Genomic DNA, 22,756 nt, shown 5'->3' on the forward strand with positions numbered 1-22,756 from the left:
TTTTCCGCCAGTGTCTTAGGTGTTAGTCATGGTTTAGCTTGCCTCCACATCCTTGGGATTAGGTGAGCTAACCGGTTCTGTCCAAAAAAGCCTCAGCGCTAAAGTGGTCAGTAACCGGACCCCAAACCCTTGGGGTATAGCCCATAATGCTTTTCTTTTTAGAGAGCTGGACCCTGGGCCCAGAACTTAGAAACCTTTGGGTGCCTAATGTTTCTGTTGCCAGAGTGCTATATGGGCCCAGGACAGTGGATCCTTCATAGGAACCCAGGGCCTGAAGGTCTAGACATCCCCACCGAGATGGGGGAAGATTGGGCCTCTTGCTTGGCAAAGTCCTGCGGCATGGAGCAGGTAAGTGAGGGGAAAACTTGCGGAACTTGGTTCTTAGCAGGTTTTTTCTGGGGGGTCACAGGGGACATGCCTAAAGTTATGCACTGCATCTGGCAAACTAGTCACATATCATAAAGATAGGATGGCTCTATATGTATTATTCCCCATAAGATGTGACCTCCCTTGTAGTGTTGGAAAAGCATTGAGTGGGGCCTGTGTGATATAAAAGTATATGTGTGTGTCAGAGAGCTGTGCTTACCTGCAAGCCTCCAGGCGATGCTCCATTCAGTCTTCCTCCTCACGGCCTGCAAAGCAGGCAAAACGCTGACCTCCTCATGGTTCCAGGCTGCAGGCTGCAGTTTGCTGGAGCAGAGAGGTCCCTTCCTCCCAACCCCACCCCCCCCCCCTGTCGGGAGGGGCATTTCCTGTTTGAGATTGCTGGGGGGGAAGGGCGGGTCAGTGGCTTAAGGAAGGGGCGGCCCTTCCTTGTTTGTTCCATATAGCTCATTCAATACTTTGGAACTGAGGAGGAAAGACCAGAACGGCAAGCACGGGGCGCCGAGGACACACAGTGGCCAGAAAGAATATTGCAGTCTTCAGAAAGACTGTTTTCAAGCCTAGGAATAGGCTGTTTCTTTTCCATCTCATAGTTTTTCTTGCAATACTACTCAGGGGGACAGAATGTTTTTTCTTTCCTAGATTTGAAAAAAAAAATGTGTCATCTAGGGGAGAGGAAGCATTTTTTATCCCCCAAACAGGTGTTTGGGCATTTAACTATTTATAAGTCCCAGGTACCAATAAGTAGCAGGTGTACCTCGGTATTGTACCATGGCATCAAAAAACAAGGGTACAAGAGGTGGGGATTCCCCCAGAGAGTCTGAGGTCTCGGACAATGCTATGCCGCTGCTTTCCCCACAGGGAGCCTTGGGCCATCGGGATCTGGGGCTGGAGCTGACGCGGGTCAGTCCAACCCTAAGATGGTCACGGAGGAGGTATTACTCACCTCTTTAAAAGAGATGCAGAAAAGCATGGGTAAAATGATAGCCGCAGCTATGCGGGGCAGTAAGCGGAATAGATCTCCGTCGCCCGAGCGCGGACCCTCAGAAGAGGAGGTCCTTTCCTCAGGGGAATTGGACGACCTCTTGGACAAGGACCAAGTAGGTTCAGGGATCGAAGATCCGGATACAGAGGAGTCTGGGGCAGTCTCCCTGAGGGAGAGCTGGTGGATTCAAGGATTGTCGGACTTGGTCCATAGGGCATTCAACTTGCCAGTACCAGATCTCCAGGTATCGACGGTTTCAGCTTTGGGCTCACTGAGGGCGCCTCAAAGCAATGCTGTGTTTCCGATCCATCCTCTATTAGAGGGAGTTTTGTTCCAAGATTGGAACAAGCCAGATAAGATCTTCTTACCACCTAAGAAGTTCTCTGTCCTATATCCTATGGAAGAAAAATTTTCCAAAAGATGGGCTACTCCTGCAGTGGACGCAGCCATCTCATGTGTTAACAAATCGTTAACATGCCCTGTAGAAAACATACAGGTGTTCAAGGATCCAGTTGATAAGCGCTTGGAAGCACTACTTAAGAACTCCTTCACTACTGCAGGGGCAGTAGTACAGCCAGCTGTGGCTGCGATTGGGGTCGCTCAAGCATTATCGGATCAATTTAAGCAGATGCTTAAACTTATTCCTGCCCAGCAGGCAGAAGAATTTTCGGATGTCCCTAAGGCCATATGTTTTACGGTAGACGCAATCAAGGATTCTATCCAGCAAGCGTCACGTTTATCGTTATCCCTTATCCATATGAGAAGACTCTTATGGTTAAAAAGCTGGGAGGCTGAGCCCCCATGCAAGAAGCTCCTGGTAGGGTTCCCCTTCCATGGAGGACGACTCTTCGGAGAAGACCTAGATAAATACATTCAGACCATTTCAAACGGCAAGAGTACTCTCTTGCCAACTAAGAAGAAGGTTCAGGGGCCTGCGTTAAACGACAGTATTCCCCTGGGCAGGGGCCCTCTAATGCCAAGCAGTATCGACGGCCTCCTGCAAAAGCAAACTTCGGCTTCAACAGCAAATCGCAAGGACAGGCTGTTAGAGGCAAAAGGCAGTGGTTTCGCAAACCAGCAAAACCAGCCCCCAAGCCAACCTTATGAAGGGGCGCCCCCACCCACGAAGGTGGGGGGAAGGCTGCGACTCTTTTCAGAGATTTGGGAAGCCAGCATTCCCGACGAGTGGGTACGGTCTTCCGTGGCCACAGGCTACAAATTAGATTTCCTAAGGTTTCCTCCTCCTCATTTCCAGGAGTCGAGGATTCCAAACGATCCGCCTCGGATTCCGGCCAGTCCTGGAACAGGGGCTGGGTTTCTACTCCAACCTATTCATCATCCCCAATGGAGATGTCAGGCCAATTTTGGACCTAAAGATGGTAAATGCATATCTAAAGATCCGCTCATTTCGGATGGAATCCGTGCGGTCAGCAGCTGCCACACTCCAGAAGGACGACTTCATGGCGTCCATAGACATAAAGGATGCCTACCTTCATGTTCCAATTTATCAGCCACATCAAAGATATCTACGCTTCATGGTGGCTTCGCGTCACTTCCAATTCGTGGCGCTTCCCTTCGGGTTGGCTACGGCCCCCCGGGTGTTCACGAAGGTCCTAGCTCCGATCCTAGCCAAGCTAAGGATCCAAGGGGTCACGATCCTAGCATACCTGGACGACCTCCTAGTCATAGACCACTCGTCTCCCGGCTTGGAGCGAGCAGTGGCCCTCACGGTCCAATACCTCGAGAGGTTCGGCTGGGTCCTAAATCGAGAAAAGTCAGCTTTCCAGCCCACAAGGCAGTTGGAATATCTCGGCATGAGATTAGACACAGAACAACAAGGAGTGTTCCTACCTCTGAGGAAGGTAAAAGCCATCAAGGAATTAATCCTACTGGTTCTAAGCAAGAAAGAACCGACTATTCGCCTATGTATGAGGTTACTAGGCAAGATGGTGGCCACGTTCGAGGCGGTACCATACGCCCAGAGCCACACTCGCATCCTACAGGCAGCCATCCTGTCAGCATGGAGCAGAAGGCCACAGGCCTTGGATATCCCGTTGCCGCTCTTATCAAGAGTCCGACAAAGTCTGTGTTGGTGGTTAGACCCTCAGAATCTACTGAAGGGGAAGTCTTTCAGCCCAGTGGCTTGGAAGATAGTGACCACAGACGCCAGCCTGACGGGCTGGGGAGCAATTTTGGATGGTTGCACTCGCCAAGGTACTTGGGCAAAGCCAGAGAAGCAGTTGCCCATCAACATCTTGGAGCTCAGAGCTGCTCGACTAGCCCTCAGGGCTTGGACGTCAAAATTGCAGGTGTTCCCGGTGAGAATTCAATCAGACAATGCCACGGCCGTGGCATACATAAATCACCAAGGGGGAACCAGGAGTCAAGCCGCTCAGAGAGAGGTGAGCTTGATTCTCCTATGGGCAGAGGCGCATGTGCCCTGCATATCGGCAATATTCATTCCAGGAGTGGACAACTTTCAGGCGGACTTCTTAAGCCGCCAGACTCTATGGCCGGGGGAATGGTCTCTGCATCCACAAGTCTTTCAAGCACTCTGCCAAAGATGGGGAGTGCCGGACGTGGATATCATGGCATCGAGACTCAACAAGAAACTAGACAGGTTCATATCCCGCTCAAGGGATCCGATGGCCTGCGGAACCGATGCGTTGGTTTGCCCTTGGCATCAGTTCAAACTTCTTTATGCGTTTCCCCCGCTCCAGTTACTACCCCGCCTGCTGCGCAGGATCCGGGTGGAACACATACCAGTCATCCTGGTAGCTCCAGCATGGCCCAGAAGGGCATGGTACTCACTCATCCTAAAGATGGTAGTGGGAGACCCTTGGACTCTTCCTCTACGGCCAGACCTGCTATCGCAAGGTCCGATCCTCCACCCTGCCTTACGGCATCTAAATTTGACGGCCTGGAAGCTGAATCCCTGATTCTCAGGGGTAGAGGTCTGTCTCAGAAAGTAGTCTCTACCCTAATCAGAGCCAGGAAACCGGTCTCTAGGGTGATTTATTACAGGGTCTGGAAGGCCTATGTAGGCTGGTGTGAGTCCAAGCGATGGCTTTCTCGCAAATTTACCATCGATAGAGTATTAAGTTTTCTCCAGCTAGGAGTGGATAAAGGATTGGCATTAAGCACAATCAAAGGACAGATTTCTGCTCTGTCAGTGTGGTTTCAGCGGCCGCTGGCCACCCACTCGCTGGTTAAGACCTTCCTTCAAGGGGTCTTACGTATTAGACCTCCAGTTAAATCCCCGCTTTGTCCGTGGGATTTAAATCTTGTTCTGTCAAGTTTACAGAAACAACCGTTTGAGCCGTTGGCTGAAATTCCTTTGGTTCTACTGACAAGGAAGTTAGTATTTTTGGTTGCCATAGTTTCCGCAAGAAGAGTTTCGGAGCTAGCGGCCTTATCCTGTAAGGAACCATATCTTGTTTTTCATAAGGACAGGGTCGTTCTCCGCCCTCATCCTTCCTTCCTACCGAAGGTCATATCCAGTTTTCATTTGAACCAGGATTTGGTATTACCATCCTTCTTCCCTAAACCTACTTCCAGAAAGGAAGGGTTGCTGCATACCTTGGATATTGTCAGGGCCATGAAGGCCTATCTTAAAGCTACAAAGAAGATCCGGAAAACAGATGTGCTGTTCATTCTACCGGATGGGCCCAAGAAGGGGCAGGCAGCTGCAAGGTCCACCATTTCTAGGTGGATTAAGCAATTAATCACTCAGGCCTACGGCTTGAAAGGGTTGCCTCCTCCAGTATCATTAAAGGCTCATTCTACTAGAGCCATGGGCGCCTCCTGGGCAGCACACCACCAGATCTCTATGGCTCAAGTTTGCAAGGCGGCAACCTGGTCTTCTGTCCACACGTTTACAAAACTCTACAAGTTGGACGTAAGAAGGAATACTGATACTGCCTTCGGGCAGGCAGTGCTGCAGGCTGCAGTTTGAGACCCTCGGATTCCGGGGGCTCCTCTTTTTTGAGTTAAATTTAAAATTTAAAATTATTTTTCTCAACTAAGTTGGATTTATTATGATTTGAGTATATCTCTAAATTAAATCCTTTTGTCTTGGAGATGTTCTCCCTCCCCTCATTGTAAGCATTGCTTTGGGACATCCCATATAGTAATGAATGCCGCTCTGTGTCCCGTGATGTACGATAAAGAAAAAGAGATTTTTAATACAGCTTACCTGTAAAATCTTTTTCTTGGAGTACATCACGGGACACAGAGCTCCCACCCCTCTTTTTTGAGGACCATTTTGGGAGGCATACTGCTTGCTACAAAACTGAGGTACTCCTCCTATGGGAGGGGGTTATATAGGGAGGGGCATTTCCTGTTTGAGATTGCCAGTGTCTACACCTGAAGGTACTCCATATAACCCATATAGTAATGAATGCCGCTCTGTGTCCCGTGATGTACTCCAAGAAAAAGATTTTACAGGTAAGCTGTATTAAAAATCTCTTTTTTTGTTTGCCTTACCACTCTTACATAATTTATTGACCTGTTGATACTGCAAGTAGATCAGTTATTTTTCCAGTTCCTATAACAGAGTGACAACATTGTTTGCTCTACAGTGAAATTGCAAGTCAGTGCTGCCAGTTTGTGAACAGGTGAGATCGGATTTTCTGCAGACAAAGCCTCTGACGTTTGTCCCAAGGGCAGGAACGTGTCTTACATACAAACGGCACACTATTGTCGGCCAACAAACACAAATGTAGTTACGTACGGCTAAGGCTTTAGATCAGGGATCCTCAAACTACGGCCCTCCAGCTGTTGCGAAACTACACATCCCATGAAGCATTGTAAAACTCTGACATTCACAGACATGACTAGGCATGATGGGAATTGTAGTTCCTAAACAACTGGAGGGCCGTAGTTTGAAGACCTATGCTTAAGATCAGGGGTCTCCAAACTGCGGCCTGAGGGCCAGATGTGGCCCTTTACTAGCCTTTATCCGGCCCTTGGGGCACTATTCCTCCAACTGATATGGGACACTATTCATCCCATTGACACCAACTAGGGGGCACTATTTCTTCCACTGATACCAATGATGGGATACTATTCCTCCTACTAATAGGGGCACTACTCCTCCTCCTACTGAGACCAACCTTGAGGCCATATTTATTGTCACCGATGCTGGGCCCGAGACATTTGCCATCTCCGCTGGCCACAATTCGGCCCTCCTAAAGTCTTAAGAACACAAAACTGGCCCTTTGTTTGAAAAGTTTGGAGACCCCTGCTTTAGATGGACACAAAGCTTGGAATGAGCTCTAGTTAAATGGCAGATTAAAGCCTTAAGCCGCATACACATGGTCGGACTTTTGACCAGGCAAACCTCCGTCGGAATTTCCGATGGAAAAATAGAGAACCTGCTCTCTATCTAAGCCCGTCGGAAATTCCGAAAGAAAAAGTCTGAATAGGTTAGAGGAGAGGGGAGGGAACATTTTTTAGCAAAAGTTGGACTTTTCTTCCACTGCTTACTGGTCCTATATCAATATTATTTACGTTGGGTACAAGAATTTGAAGCTACATTACATTGTTGCTGTAAAACCATTTACAAGAAGAGGACAATTATTTGTTACAGTTTATCAAACACTCTGCATGTTATGTTCATTACCGAGTTTTGAGAATCTGAATCTAACTGATCTGTGTTTTAGTAATTACATTGAATTAAAATCTGCTTTAATGTTTCCAATAGATCTTTCTTGTACGGAGCTCTACTTGAAAAGCCAAAAGTTATCTCAACACAGAAAGGAAAGTTACACCAACAACAAAGAACCAGTAAGTTTGTTAATGCCACTGTTCAATGGCAGGAACATTTGTGCCGAAAAGTATCTGTTTTCTTTTTGTTAATTAGAACTGTTCTTGTTACTGCATTAGTTAGTTTTTACTTCATTTCATCAGTGCGAGCCAGAGTGGCCCGATGTTCTGTGAATCGTCAGATGTTTTCCAGCTTGTTGGAGAAAATGGAGCTGTTCAAACAAGATACCACGCAGAATCTTCTCAAAAGGGAACATCAACTGAGCTTCACAAGGCAGAAGAATGCTTTTGAAAACATTAACAACAATCCAGCAATGGTAATGCTTGCAACACTAATATGGCTTGATGAATCTGTAAGATGATTGTCCCTGGTTGACATTACTCATTTTCTGTTTCCCATGTGCCTTGGGCATTTACGTTTTAGTAACGCCTAACTCCTTAATCACTTTCATTTTAAAAGGTTATTTTGGGCCAAGCTGACCCATATGAACTATTTCCTTTACTAATTGATGCTCCCGCTGTCATTGCTGTATAAACTGTATGCAGCATCAGCGCCATACAGTATACAGCCTTGTGTTCCGGCAGCAGTACAGGGACTTCCCACCTGCTGTCGGAACCAAATCTAGTCGGGCTGAGTGCTGCTTGGCCATTCACAGGATCTTCAGGTACTGGGTTCCACTCGGGATACTTTCCAGGCTCATAACTGGTAAAATTCAGCTGTGGAGTGCTAACATCATCAGCATTGCCTCAGTGCTTGCTTTGTTTCTAAAGAATCACTATGTCTTACTATGTAGGCCATTTTGGCGGTGCACAAGGAGCTATAGGCTGTGCTGGTGCTACTGCTAGGCAAACGGAGCAGCCGAATAGAGCACACTGCCACCTAGGGTGCAGCCACAGCTACTGGGAAGGAGGAGGTGGGGAAGCATCCGTCAAATGTGACAAGGCGGCAGGGGAAGGCTATCACAAGAAGGGTGTGCAGTGGCGTCGCTAGAGGGGGTCCGGAGGGGTCACATGCAGCAGTGGTGCTCACTTGGGAGCGTTCTCTTTCCTCTCCCCCGCATGCTGCTGCAGCCCAGCACACACAGCACAGGGCACAGGAGAGCTAAAAACACAGAGCGGTGGGAGGATTCACCCATCGCCCCGCCCACCTAGACACTGATCGAAAGGACTAGAGCTCCCTTGGAGGCTGTGCTCAACCCCTGATCCAGGCAGCTGCTGTCACCCATCCGGCCTCCAAACAGGACGGGAGATCGTGGTGTGGAGTGGAGTCTGCCATTCTCAAGGTGCCTTAAGCTGTGTTAATAATCTGACAGAAGGACTCAGGAGGCAGAAGATCAGGCCACCAGACCAGCTGACTACCAGGAGGAGAAGTTAGGGAGCCATCACAATGAGGCCGAGCAAAGTCCTTAGTGTGGTGACTGGGGTCGAAATTTGTAAAGAGAGGGTATTTGTGGAGGGGGGTATTTGTGGAGCGTTGGGGGGATATTTGTGCAGATTGGAGGGTGTATTTATACAGGGGGGTATTTATGGAGAGTGGAGGGGGTGTTTGTAGAGAGTGGGGGATGTATTTGTTGAGGAAGTATTTGTGGAGAGTGGGGGGGTATTTGTGGAGAGTGGGGGGGGGGTATTTGTGGAGGGTCCGCCCACTGCTCTATTCCCATTGGCTTGCAGTGTCTCTTCCTGCCTTGGGGGAGGTGCTTTGCCTGGGCCAGGGAGCGCAGAACGCTGAGCTGTGTAGCTGCCGTCCACTGCATGGATGAGCTGGAGACTGCTGCTGCTTTCCACTTCAGGCACGTCCCTTTTTTTGGCCTAGCTTTACTGAGTATTCTCAGTCGGCTCAGACTAACTTACCACTGCTGTGTTGCTACTGGCTATAGCAGTGACACAAGTTTTGGGCATTATTATTACATCCACTGACACCAATACCAGGAGTTTATAGTGCTTCTGCTGACACCAATGCTTGAGGTGAATAGTGCGTCCACTGGCACTAATTGTGGAAATTAATAGTGCGTCCCTGACACAATGCTGGGGGTGAATAGTGTGTCTGCTGACACAAATGCTGGGGTGAATAGTGCGTCCACTGGCACTAATTGTGGGAGTTAACAGTGCTTCTTTGACACCAATGCTGGGGGTTAATAGTGCATTTACTGACACAAGTACTGGGTGAATTAATAGTGCATCCGCTGACACAAATCCTGGGGTGAATAGTGCATCCATTGACACAAATGCTGGGGGTGAATAGTGTCTCTGCTGACACAATTGTGGGAGTTTATAGTTTGTTGCTAACACCAATGCTGAGAGTTTATAGTGCGTCGCTGACACCAATGCTGGGAGTTTATAGTGCGTTCATTGACACCAATGTTGGGGGTTAATAGTGCATCAGATCATTGAATCCCGAATTACTCTCGTATTTTTGAATCTTGTTTATATAAACTTATTTCGTGTTTTTTTTTTTCATTTTCAGTGGTCTGATTTTGTAGTGAAAATTTGGACAGGAACGAGAGTGATGCTGGCTGTGGGAGTGGGAGTACTACTGGCAGCAGTGCTGCAGGAGCGGAGATGATGCAGCAGTGATGCTGGCTGTAGGAGTGGGAGTGATGCTGTTGTGGGTCGAGAGGAAAACTGAGGTAGCGCTAGAAGATTGGGTAGTGGAGAGGTAATCTTGCTGGCTGGTGGATGGGAAGAGGATGGTGGTTAAGGCTGGGGGGGACATTGAAAGGTGAGAATACTGACCAGACAGAAGGATGTCTGAGTATTGGTTATGCTAGCTGAAGCAGCATTGAGAAGCAAAATTGGTGTCCCTGGGTTTAAACTTGACAGGTGGGTGTGGCTAAAGAGGTTGACAGATGCAGTGTGGGCTGTCCCTGTTTGGAGGATATGGTGAGGATGATAGAAATATATGAACAGGAGTATGTGACCTGATGGGGGAGACTTTGAACCATATTGCAAAAGTAATTATTATTATTTTTTTTGGGGGGGGGGGTACAAGTAGCTGGTTTTGCCTAGGGCACAAAATAGTCTAACACCGGCTACAGGGAGCTACTTCCTTATTTGGTCTGCTAAACACCATTACATTTCCCACTTTTTATTGGTTTACCTTGGAAGCAGTCTAGTGCTGATGTCATCTGCTGAGTGTGGTGTGCTTCAGCCGGCTTTTTAAACCCCAATTTCTCTTGTTTATTCTTGAGCCTGTTACCGGTTGTTTACTTACTGATTAGTTGGGTCCCAAAGATGAATGACTTCCTGTGTCCCTCAGTAGATGAGAAAGAAATTAGAATTTTTGTACTCACCATAAAACTCTTTGAGGCAAGCAGGTCCTGCTCCTCTGTATTTTGGTTTATGCCCTTGATATTGCTTTTCTACTAAACTCAGGCATGCTGTGAGTAGGAAAGTGTGTGTGTGTGGGGGGAGTATCCAGGGATTGGCCTACCATCTTTTTTGTTTGCCAGTGACCGCTCCTCCTGTAGGCAACAGTATAACCCGAATTTGAATGACATCTTGTGTACCCGAATGGACTCAAAGAAAAGCTTTTTATGGCGAATGCAAAAATCGTATTATCTTTAGAAGTACAAGAAGGTAGCAGATTTATCACTGTTGTTTCAAGGCCAGGACCCACCACGATCCTCACCCAATGGTCTCAGTGGGTTATGAATACTGCTATGATCTTTCATTGTTCTAAATTTAATTTTTAAAGCTTACAGTGACGTTTTCCAAGAAAACAATTCAAGCTAAGCCCCTTAGTTGTTTGTACATATTTTTCAAGGTCTTTAATTTTCCATAATATGCAAACCTCCACTTCCTCCAATTTTAAGGCAAGGCAGCTAAAGATATACACGAGGGCCAGATTCACAAAAGACATATGACGGCGTATCTCCTGATACGCCGTCGTATCTCTGAGATACGATTGTCGTATCTATGCGAATGATTCATAGAATCAGGTTACGCATAGATAGCCCTAAGATTCGACAGGTGTAATTGTGTTACACCGTCGGATCTTAGGCTGCAATTCTAGGCCGGCCGCTAGGTGGCGATTGCATTGCGGTCGGCGTAGAATATGCAAATGACTAGTTACGCCGATTAACGAACGTCCGCTTTGCCCGTCGATCTAAATTTACGTAGTTTCCGTAGAGATGCGTTGCGTAAAACTAAGCATGCCCTCTAGGTGGTCTAACCAATGTTAAGTATGGCCGTCGTTCCCGCATCAAATTTTTTAATTTCACGTCGTTTACGTAAGTCGTCCGTTAATGGCGCTGGACGCCATTTACGTAACGTCAAAACCAATGACGTCCTTGCGACGTCATTTAGCGCAATGCACGTCGGGAAATTTTAGGAACGGAGCATGCGCAGTACGTTCGGCGCGGGAACGCGCCTAATTTAAATGGTCCCCGCCCCATTTGAATTAGGCGGGCTTGCGCCGGGTGGATTTACGTTACACCGCCGCAAGTTTACAGGTAAGTGCTTTGTGAATCAGGCACTTACGCTGTAAACTTGCGGTGGTGTAACGTAAATGGGATACGTTACGCCGCCGCAGCGTAACGCAATTCTCTGTGAATCTGGCCCCAGGATACTGTATGTAGGGTGTATCAACCAACTAGGAATATTTTTATTTGTTCTGGCGGCTCTATGCTACAATATATGTAAGGAATACAGCGCAGGTCTATGAATATAATTAATGATGACGTGATGTCAAAATAAATTGTGTGTGTGGCTGCTGCAGCAAAAAAATGTTAGATGAACAAATGATATAGAATGTAAAGATGACTAATGCTGCGCTGCTAGTATACTGTGTATGTGTAAATCATTACCAACATGATATGGCAAACATTGTACAAACCACAAGAAAAAAAGTGCTTATGTGCTAAAATTACAAAGTGAAATAGTGCACAGAAATGTATATAGTCCGTATAGCTGTGGTCAGCTAAAAGATGGTTAAATATAACAAATCTTCATGTAAACACCGAGTTGTGTTGGAAAGAAAATCCACAATGAGTGTATGACAGCTGATTGAAGCACCTCCACCTCAAGTAAATATTCTGCTTACCGAACACCAAATAATAAATCGCATGTAGCACTGAATCTGAAAGCCTCCGTTCCCCAGCTAGGTTCTTCCACACCAGATGGGAAAAATATGGATAATCCTTAGCCTGAACGCACTCGTGCGTTGAACCCAGGAGTGAAAACAAGAAGGGCAAACATAGGGTAGTACTGCTAACAAAGCGATTTATTGATAAAATAAAATGTATGCACTCACATGTCCAAAGTAGTACATAGGCGTGTATTTAAAATGTAAAAGCCGGCCGGCTTAAATAATCCGCTCGTTCCTTCCGGATAGTCGCGGGCAAACAGTGATGACGTCAGCACGCCGTTCCTCCCTACGCCGTTGGTAATGATTTACACATACACAGTATACTAGCAGTATACTAGCAGCGCAGCATTAGGCTCTATGCTACAGATAGGTAAAATCTAGTTAGCTCTTGTTAGTTTTTTTTAAACCATATTTTCTGATAATTATTCATTCTGTATAGGATGTGTCCAGTATTCCAGAAGATGAGAATGAGAAGAAATGTAGTACACAGTTTCATGAGATAGTAGAGGACTTGAACACATACCTAAGCCCTGTACTGCTACAACTGGAGGTCTCTCTGCCAAGGTACGCTTTGGCTTTCTTCTCATTTTAGTGATTTGATGCAGTTATTATTGTATATGAAGCATTGGCTACTTTTATTTATTACACATCCTGCTGGAAGTTTCTAATGGATAGCAGAGGAGAAAAACTGATCTACTTATCCAAAACAATTTTTTTTGCTTATAACATTAAAATATATATGTGTGCAATTTCCATAATCGTCTATTGTGTAGCCATAGTATGCTTCCTGCATAGGACAGTGTAGAAAATGTAGCAGCCTTTTTCAACTAGGGTTTCTCCACAGGCTTCTAGGGGTTCCATGAGCAGGGCCGCCATCAGGGGAGTACAGGCAGTACACCTGTAAGGGGCCCGGAGATCCCCAGGGCCCCGGATGACAACCCCCTTTTTTATAAAAAAAAAAAAAAAATTATATATTATTTTATTTATTTTTTCTTTCTTTTTCTGTCTATATATATATATATAATATATATTTTTTATTATTAAAGGGCTCAGAGGTCCCCAGGGCCCCATGAACGAAAACTGTATTTTCACGTGCCCTAGTGTTTGTAAATTTGCCTAATACCCCAAATTTCTGTTTGGAGTGATGTTCATCTAACAGCAAAGCAGTAAACATTCTGACATACTTGTATGTCCTTTAGGGGATTTATTTACTAAAGGCAAAAAGACTGTGTACTTTGCAAGTGTAGATGCTCCAGAGGTTAGTAAATGAGGGGAAACTCTGCTGACTTCCATCATCCAATCATCATCCAATCATATGTAAGCAAAAATGCTGTTTTTTCCCTTTTTCTGGCATGTGATTGTGTATTCTTCGCAAAGTGAAACCTCACCTCATTTATTAACCACTTGCTTACTGGGCACATATACATATTCCTGCCCAAGCGAAATTTCAGCTTTCAACACTGTCACGCTTTGAATGACAATTGCGCGGTCGTGCGACGTGGCTCCCAAACAAAATTGACATCCTTTTTTCCCCCCACAAATAGAGCTTTCTTTTGGTGGTATTTGATCATCTCTGCGGTTATTATTTGTTGCGCTATAAACAAAAATATAGCGTCAATTGTTTTAAAAAAAAAAACTATTTTTTTTCTCAGTTTAGGCCGATACGTATTTTTCTACATATTTTTGGTAAAAAAAAAAATCGCAATAAGCGTATAGTGATTGGCACCTAAAAAATTGGGGATTGAATTATGACATTTTTTTTTTATTTTTATTTTTTTATACTAGTAATGGCGGCGATCTGTGATTTGTATTAGGACTGCGATATTACGGCGGACACATCGGACACTTTTGACACATTTTTGGCACCATTCACATTTATACAACGAACAGTGCTATAAATATGCACTGATTACTGTATAAATGTGACTGGCAGGGAAGGGGTTAACCCTAGGGGGCAGGGAAGGGATTAAATGTGTACCCTGGGAGTGATTCTTACTGTGGGGGGAGGGGACTGACTGGGGGAGGTGACCGATGGTTATCCCTATATACAAGGGACACACCATCGTTCTCCTCTCCCTTACAGGACGTGGATCTCTGTGTTTACACACAGAGATCCACGTCCCTGTCTCTGTGACTGCCGATCGCAGGTGCCCGGTGGACATCGCGGCCGCCAGGCCCGCGCATCGGCACCTGAGAGACGGGGCGGGCATTTTACAGCCACCTTGTGGCCGTAAAAAGACGACGGGAGGATGGGAAGAGGTTAAGCTCTGGAGCAACTATGCTTACAGAATGAAGTCTATTTGCCTTTAGTTAATTAGCCCCCTATTGTCTACAGTTCTGTATAACAAATGATTATATGAACACAACTGCCTTTAAAAATATACAAAAGACATAACAAATAATTTTTAGATGTTTGAATAAAATTCTATCAATATTTGCTGAAAATATAAATCAGTTTTCCTTTAAAGGGGTTGTAAACCCTCAAGGTTTTTTACCTTAATGCATTTTATGCAGCAGTTCCCCAGAGTTCCCCATTTACTTACCTATACCCGATCTTTTCAGTGACGGGGACGAGCACACCAGCTCCAGCCGGTGTCTCGGGTCCTGATTGGATAGATTGATAGCAGCGCAGCCATTGGCTCCTGCTGCTGTCAATCAAATATAATGGCACGGTACCCGGGGGCGGGCTGAGTGTCAATGGATGCAGCAGCAGGACACGGGAGCGTGCCCACACAAGTGTCCCCATGGAAAGCGGCTCTCCAACGGGGCACTCAAGAAGAGGCGGTGTCAGGAGTACCGCTGAGAGACCACAGAAGAGGAGGATTGGGCCACTCTGTGCAAAACCAACTGCACAGAGGAGGTAAGTATTACATTTTTTTATTTTTAATTTTTTTAAACAAACCTTTACATAATCTTTAACTATTCCCTTCGCAATAGGGCTTAATGCACAATATTTCTGTTATGCAACCACATTGTTTGACTTCTTATAAACATTATAATAAGATTAACACACTATGAACAGATTGGTTAGATTTCCAATCCTAGCGCATTCTTACAATACTTGGCTTAATGGGGAGAGAAAACTACTTTCTTTACCTCCAGTGGAACAGTCCAGTTAAAAGTCTTGTGTAACGCCTTCTAAGGATATTCTGTAATTTCTTAAGATTTAGTCAATTTGTGACAATGCCCCATCAGTTATGATTTATTATTTCTGTTTATTTGTTTTTCAACATGTATATATTGAGCCAGCATCTTGCATGCACATAAATATATTATTTAAACTTTGGGAGTTGGACCATTTATTGTAGGTCGTAGTTATACTCTGTGATAAAACATATTATTATTTATCATATATAGCGCTGACCACATATGATACAGTTAGATTTTACAGTTCACTAAATTTAAGTTAAAGGGGTTGATTTACTAAAACTGGAGAGTCCAAATGTTGGTGCAGCTGTGCCTGGTAGCCATCAGCGTATAAATGCAGCTTGTTCAATTAAGCTTTGACCAAAAAAACTCAAAGCTGATTGGTTTCTATGCCAAGCTGCACCAGATTTTGCACAGTACAGACTTAGTAAATAAACCTCAAGGTGTACTAAATATATGGAGTAGATGTTGGGCAGATGTTTCCCCAGCCATTTTTCTGCGAGAGATCTGCCTATTTATGGCTACTCTAAGCAATATTGGAAAAAACCTTTACTGAACTGTTACTCATCAATCAGGTTTTGTTTGTTGAATTCATACCAGGTATCGGCTTTTATAACATGAATTTGAACTGACACATTTGCTTCCAGTAAATAAATGATACAAGATACACATCTTTTTGTTTTAACTGATTTTATTGAATTTAAATTACGTAACAACAAAAGAAACATTATCCACATTCTATAGGTAATGATAAAGAACATACCACATTCTAATAATAATATATAAAACATAAGACACATTACATATAAACATATATCAACACGCTGCAGGAGTCCATACAGAAGGGAGGATAGAGGGTAGATGAGAAATAAAATACACATATCTTTTTAAGAAATGTCTTGCTCAGACAGGATATAAACACTATTTTGATATTGCTGTTCCTTAGAAAGGTGATTTTGTGATGATTTCTGATTTGCAGACAGCCAACTCCAACACTTTCATCCAGTGGGTCTTCACGAGCAAAGTCCAGAGAGAAGGAGGAGAAGCCAGCATCAAGTATGTACCACCAGTAAGGGCTATTTGGAGCTTAACCTCCCTGGCGGTATGATTCTTTCAGAAAAAAGGTGCTGAAAGCGGTACCATTATTTGCAAAGAAAATTTGGTGATTTGTACTGTAGGCCTGTAATTCTTAGGCCTTGTACACACGGGCAAACATGTCCGCTGAAAACGGTCTGCCGTAACGTTTTCAGTGGACATGCCCGCCCGGAGATTTCTGTATGATGGCTGTACACACCATCATACAGAAATGAGAGACAATCCGCGCGGACAGACAGCGCGGTGACGTGTTCGCGCCGTCGCCGCGACGATGACGCGGCGACGTGCGCGACGCTGAAAGGTCAATGCTTCCACGCATGCGTCGAAGTCATTCGACGCATGCGAGGGAATGGCGGCCGCTCGGACATGTACGGTAAGTCTGTACAGACGACCGAACATGTCCGACGGACAGGATTCCAGCGGGCATGTTTCTAAGCAATTTAGAAACATTTGTCCGAAAACGGTCTGGCGGGCAAATGTACGCTGGAACTTTTGGTTGCAATGGACAATCTACAGTTTGCATGCAGAAAGAACAGTTTTTATTATATAAAAGTACATGTAGGACACTGGGCAGACCACTAGGGACAAGGGGGGTGTGTATTTTTTACATACAGTACTGTAATCTATAAGATTAAAGTATATTGTATGTATTGTGTTTGTTTACCTTTTTGAATTTGGCGCCGTTCTCCGCTCCCGTGCGTCGTAACATCGCAGGGAATGGAGATCGGCGGCACAGGAGGACACTGTGTAAATCGAGGGAGGTCCCGCTCGCTCACATAGCTCAGTGGCATCGCTGGATCCAGGGACAAGGTAAGTAAACTATGCCTGTGGAGTCAGCGAGGCGAGCCCGAGTCTGACTCGGGGTTACCGAGCATAGCCAAAAAAATCTCACCCCGAGTCAGACTCGGGAACACCGCCAGGGGGGTTAAGCAGTCTTTGGCTTGGTGCTATTATCAAGTACTGTATTTTCTAAATTAGAAATCTGGAGACCTTGAGATGTACTTTGGTTATTAAAAGAGAAGTATGGGTTTCCCAAAAAACAATTATACTCACCTAAGTGGATGCAGCATTAATCCAATGCTGCATCTGTCTCCCACCACCTCTGCACTGAGAACCGAGTAATCAAACACAGCTGATCGCTCAGTTATCCCCTCAGCTCTGAGCAGAGAGCAATGACTGCCAGTCTCTGTCTCTGTTCTGCCCCTACAGAGCTCACTGGAGAGCTGAGCTGTGGAGGAGAGGGAGGGACTGGCTCCATCTCCCAGTGGCTCACTGAGAGGCTGAGATGCTTTCTGGTCCAGGCTGCTGAGTGGATTCCGACTATAAAGTTGGAATTGATCCAATGCCTGGACTGGCTAAGTGACATTAGCCGACAGTGTGCTTTAGCCTGCTGTTGGGTGAAAATGGATCACTGGAGTGCAGAATGAACTGCACTCCTATGATCCATAGGAGACGTAAAGCCAAAAAAGCATTGGCCATACCTCTCCTATAACAGTTCTTTTCCCATGTTCTGGCAAGAAAATAGGCGGTTAGACAGCAACTTTGTGTGGCTCTAAAAAATTGAGTCACTGGTGCACCAGTATATTGACTGAAGGAAAGAAAGTATTTGGCCAGTACTTCTGTGTACACTGGAGCCAGAACACCTTGCAGGCCTGAAGGTATAGTGACAATATTTGTGGCAGATGGCCAGGTTGTTGGATTGAGTGACGCAGTGCAGCTCATTTGTATTATCCCCCAAAAGTTATGTATTTTTTTTCCACTTTTTTTATTGAAAGGTAAAAAGACCTAACAGGCAGCCAGCCAGCCTGGAGACCGGACTTTTCTGTACTGCATTTAAACAAAACCTCACTCAAAAAAATGATGGTTCGCTCCCTCCCTTTAGCCTGTAACTGGGTTACATTTTTTTTTTGTTTCTTTTTGGGTGGGGGGGGTGAGTAACCAATTTTTATTGATGCCCACTCCCAATTCTATAATTCCTGCATTGATGAGGATGACACTACTTTCCCCACCCACTTCACATCCCCAGCCTTTTTAGGACATGTCCATGCCCCAGGAGGTTGTAGGACCATTGGCAAGCTAGCACATGGAAAGTGAGGTCCCACAGCTGACTCCCAGATCCAGAAGCCATGAAAGCACCAGGGACCGACAGCGGTAAGAAAAACTGGCTGCAGGAACACAAGGAACACAACTCTGGACCCAGGGAATGATAAATACCTGATTTTTTAAAGCCTGCAGCTATTTGTAGCTGGTGGTGTAAAAAAAAAACAAAAAAAAAAACAGTTGAAGTTCCTCTTTAAGTAATGCAACTAAAATAAGCCAAGCTTGTGATTTGGAAATTAATGAAAACCAGCTGACTGATGAGCTCACCTATTTGTGACTCTCTCTCCTCTTGTCAGCAGGTTCCTTGTTAGCACGTGCAGTATAATTGACATGTCCCTTACGCTGCTTCTTTTTCCGCATTCTGAGCTTTGCTGTACAGGGGATTGTAGAAGGAAGTAAAGTCTTGGATTGTGAGCATAATTCGTTCTGGAAACAAGCTTATGATCCAAAGCATTCGTATATCAAAGAGCAAATTTCCCCTAAGAAATAATGGAAACTCTGATGATTCGATCCATAACCACAAAAAAAAATGTCAATAGGGAATGCATAAAGCAGAATCCAGCAGGAGCTACAGAGTATAAAAGAGAAAAGAGTCACCTCTGATGCCTCGTACACACGACCGAGAATCTCGTTGTAAAAGAAACGTTGTTTTCCTAGACGAGATTCTTTTCAAGCTTTCCTTGCATACACACTGTCGAGACAAAATCTCGTCGTTCTCAAGCGCCGTGACGTACAACACGTATGACTGCACTATAAAGGGGAAGTTTGATTCCACTGGCACCACCTTTGGGGCTGCTTTTGCTAATCTCATGTTTCCGCGTGTTAAGTAAAAGTTTGGTGAGAGACGAGTCGCGCTTTTCAGTCTGTTACAGCGTGACGAATATGCTATCTCCATTATGAACGCTACTTTTACCGAAGGTGCGCTCCTGTCTCATACTTTATTCTGAGCATGCGCAGGTTTCTAAGCATACACACGAACATGTTTCTCGTTGTAAACCTGGCCGACGAGAACCACGACCAGAAGATTTTGACTCCCGACTAGAAAAAAGAGAGCATGTTCTCTTTTTTTATTCTCGTCGAGATCCATGACAGCCCCTCTCAGAAGTAGTGCCGAAGTAGTGGTTGAAGTGGGGCTTTAAATGGCACTACTTTAAGGCTGCATTCACACCTTCGCATATTTACGCCCGACGCTCGTGCCGCTGGAGCGGTGATTTTACATTCTTGTCTATGGAGATGGTTCACATCTCACGCCGAAACGCCGTACGCCTGCCGCCTGAAAACAAGTCCCGGACCCTTTTTTCAGGCGGCTTTCGGCGTTCGGCATAGACAACAATGTGTTGTAAGAAAAAAAAGACCTGTTTTGTCGCGGCAAATCGCGGTACAATACGCCGCAATTTGTCACGGCAAAATACGCCGCGTTATAGTGTGAATGCAGCCTTAATCATACCCGGTTTGATCGCAGGCTTCTACTCAGTTGCTACTCAAATTGCAAGACATCGCTCATTTATTATGTTAAAATGCATTAAAACAATTAGCTCGCCTTGTAAAAAACTCAGACCCAGTTACTCGCAGTCCAGGGTTTTACTGTATTTGCTTTTAAGAATACAACTTTAATCCTTATATTGAGACATAATTGTATGAGTTTTTTTATTCTAGAATTCATTTTTAAGGAATAAAGCCAGCATAAAGCTTTTTCTGTCATCCTGACACAAAGACAGCAATTTGTTTGCTGGAATGAGGGTTAAGGCCAAAAAATTCTGCATGCCAGTGAAGCGATGGATATTAGTTGAACCCAGAACATGTCTTTTTTCGTATCGGACATGCCTTATTGTGTATATTCGGACTTGTGTCTTATGCAATCATTTCAATTCCTGTAGGTGCCTCAGTAGAAGTGGGAGATTGCATTATCGTATTGGCAGACAGATTCCTTCAGCAGATGCCCCTGGAAGCGCTGCCAGTTTTCAAGGATGATGGTGGGAACTCCGTGTCTAGAGACTTTTCTCTTCAATTATTGTATAACCGGATTCATACAGAGCAGACAGGTAATGTGTAATGTGTATGTCACAATGATGGCCATAAATGATAACAGTCTGCTCTCTGTGTGGAATAGTATCTCAGTGTAATGATGAAAGCAGTATTCATGATTGCACAATGTTTTCTTCTATATACCAAATTGGTAGTTTAACCTCTTTTTAGTAGGTAAAGTTCTTCATGATGCATTTACTTTAAAAGTAAAGTGCAGGAAACCAAAATGATAAACATACATACTTGCGGTCCATCGGTTCGGTTTTGAAGCATGTTTTAAAATTTTGGACCGAAGGAAAACAGACCGATAGCCTATAAACACGGTCGGTTTGGTCCGATGAAAATGAACTTTGGTTCATTCTTATCGGACCAAACCGACCGTGTGTACAGGGCCTGAGAATCCTTAAAGTGGATGTAAACCCGAAAAGTTTTTTTTCTTCATGTCACAATGTACAGTATACGATTTCCTATCATCTGTGCCCAGTCTTGCCACACAGAGTTAATCCAGCTCTGAGCAATCCTCTTTTATTGTTCAGTGAAATAAAACGGACTTACAGAGAAATACCTTAGTCCGTTCCGCCCCCTTGCTGTGAATGACAGGTTATTTACATATCTCATGCACTAGCCTGGAGAGAGGCATTATTTTTTATTTCCTACCCCCACTCCTTTTCTGAAGTCATGTGGTTACTTTTCTGGATTTTGACTGGATGTTAGTGATCATAGCAGTATTGGTGCCAATACTAAGCATTTGCATGAGTACTTGTACTCGTGCAGATGCTTAGATACAAAACTGATACCTTTTTCATGCAGTGCGATTTAAGTCCATGCAAAATAAATGGGCTCAAACATGCATTGCATGTGATTTTAACAGAAATTCAGTGCTATTCCTGTCCGAACTACAAGCAGTTTCCCACACCGCTCCTGTGCGAACCCAGGCTTGTCATAGTGACTCCAGCCTGGTTTCGCACAGGAGCGGTGCTGGAAACCGCATGTAGTTCGGATAGGAATAGCACTGTATTTATGTTCAAATCGCAAGCAAATCTTTGTAGTGCGGTTTGAGCCGATTCAGTTTGTATGGGCTCAAATCGCACCACACCGCTCACAAAAAAAGGTCTTGGTAATTGGTAACAGCAAGTATTGTGCATCCCTAATCTGTACTCTTGCACCTTTTAATATTTTGTTAGTATAACAGCAAGCAATTCATACCAATAATTGAAAATTATAGTAATCCACCTATAAATAGTGCAGTTTACAGCCATCCCTGTCTATGCGAGTCCTGTGCAGTTACACTGAGTACCATCCTATAATGGCACCTACAACAGCATTCTCACCTATTTCCCCAATAATGAGAGTGAAATTCATTAAAAGTGGGCAAACAGAAGAAAAATCGAATTTGAATCAATATTTAGTGTGACAATCCTTTGGCTTCAAACCATATTTCGACAGCACATCATTGAAATGTCGATATAATACACATTGCTGATTTTCACAAGCTCCTTTTTCAAGACTTGAGAGTGCCTCCAACACATCTAGATCCTGTATGACTGGTATCCAATGTATCTGGATAAGGTACGATTAATCTCTAACACATCTGGATCCCGTATGACTGGTATTCAACACATCTGGATTATGCATGCTGCATGAGTGCACCAGGCCAGCGTTCCACCGGACTAGTGCAGAGGCTACCTATGGATATAGTGTGTGTATATATACTGTATATAGTACTCATATACACACACATATATTGTTTGTCTTGTTTCATTAATAATCTTTTTTTTTTATAACTTTAATAATCTAGCTTTTTACCTACCGTATTTATTGGGGTATAGCGTGCTCCCGCGTATAGCGCGCACCCCTAAAGTTGCCCCAAATTCCTGTGGAAAAACGTTTTTTTTGTACTTACAGTTTTGGTGTCTTGCGCGGCGTCCATCGGCAGCCTCGTCGGGTCCGGCGTCCGTCTGCGGCTTCGGGTGTCCTCTTCGTCGGGTCCGGCGTCCGTCACCGCGTTCTGACACGATCGGTTTTTTAACTGATCATCAGTCAGCTTCATCGGATAACTGATGGAAAAATCCATCAGACAGTTTTCATCAGACTAACCTATCGTGTGTACAGGGCATAAGGTTCAAAAATATGTCAAGGACACCAGTGATTACCGCACATGCTGTCAG

The 22,756-nt window shown here is 44.8% G+C and overlaps 1 protein-coding gene across 1 annotated transcript in view; it reads left to right on the plus strand.

Annotated features, from left to right (window-relative positions):
- CFAP46 (cilia and flagella associated protein 46) overlaps positions 1-22,756 on the plus strand; it is a 267,974-nt gene that overhangs the window by 196,321 nt on the left and 48,897 nt on the right. Inside the window, exons 47-51 of the mRNA XM_040361829.1 lie at positions 7,074-7,156; positions 7,280-7,452; positions 12,661-12,785; positions 16,348-16,424; positions 20,441-20,605. Of these exons, the coding sequence (XP_040217763.1) occupies positions 7,074-7,156; positions 7,280-7,452; positions 12,661-12,785; positions 16,348-16,424; positions 20,441-20,605 (623 nt within the window). The remainder of the gene's footprint in view (positions 1-7,073; positions 7,157-7,279; positions 7,453-12,660; positions 12,786-16,347; positions 16,425-20,440; positions 20,606-22,756) is intronic.

This window comes from Rana temporaria, chromosome 8 (genome assembly GCF_905171775.1).
Source record: "Rana temporaria chromosome 8, aRanTem1.1, whole genome shotgun sequence".
Classification (NCBI taxonomy): Eukaryota; Metazoa; Chordata; class Amphibia; order Anura; family Ranidae; genus Rana; species Rana temporaria.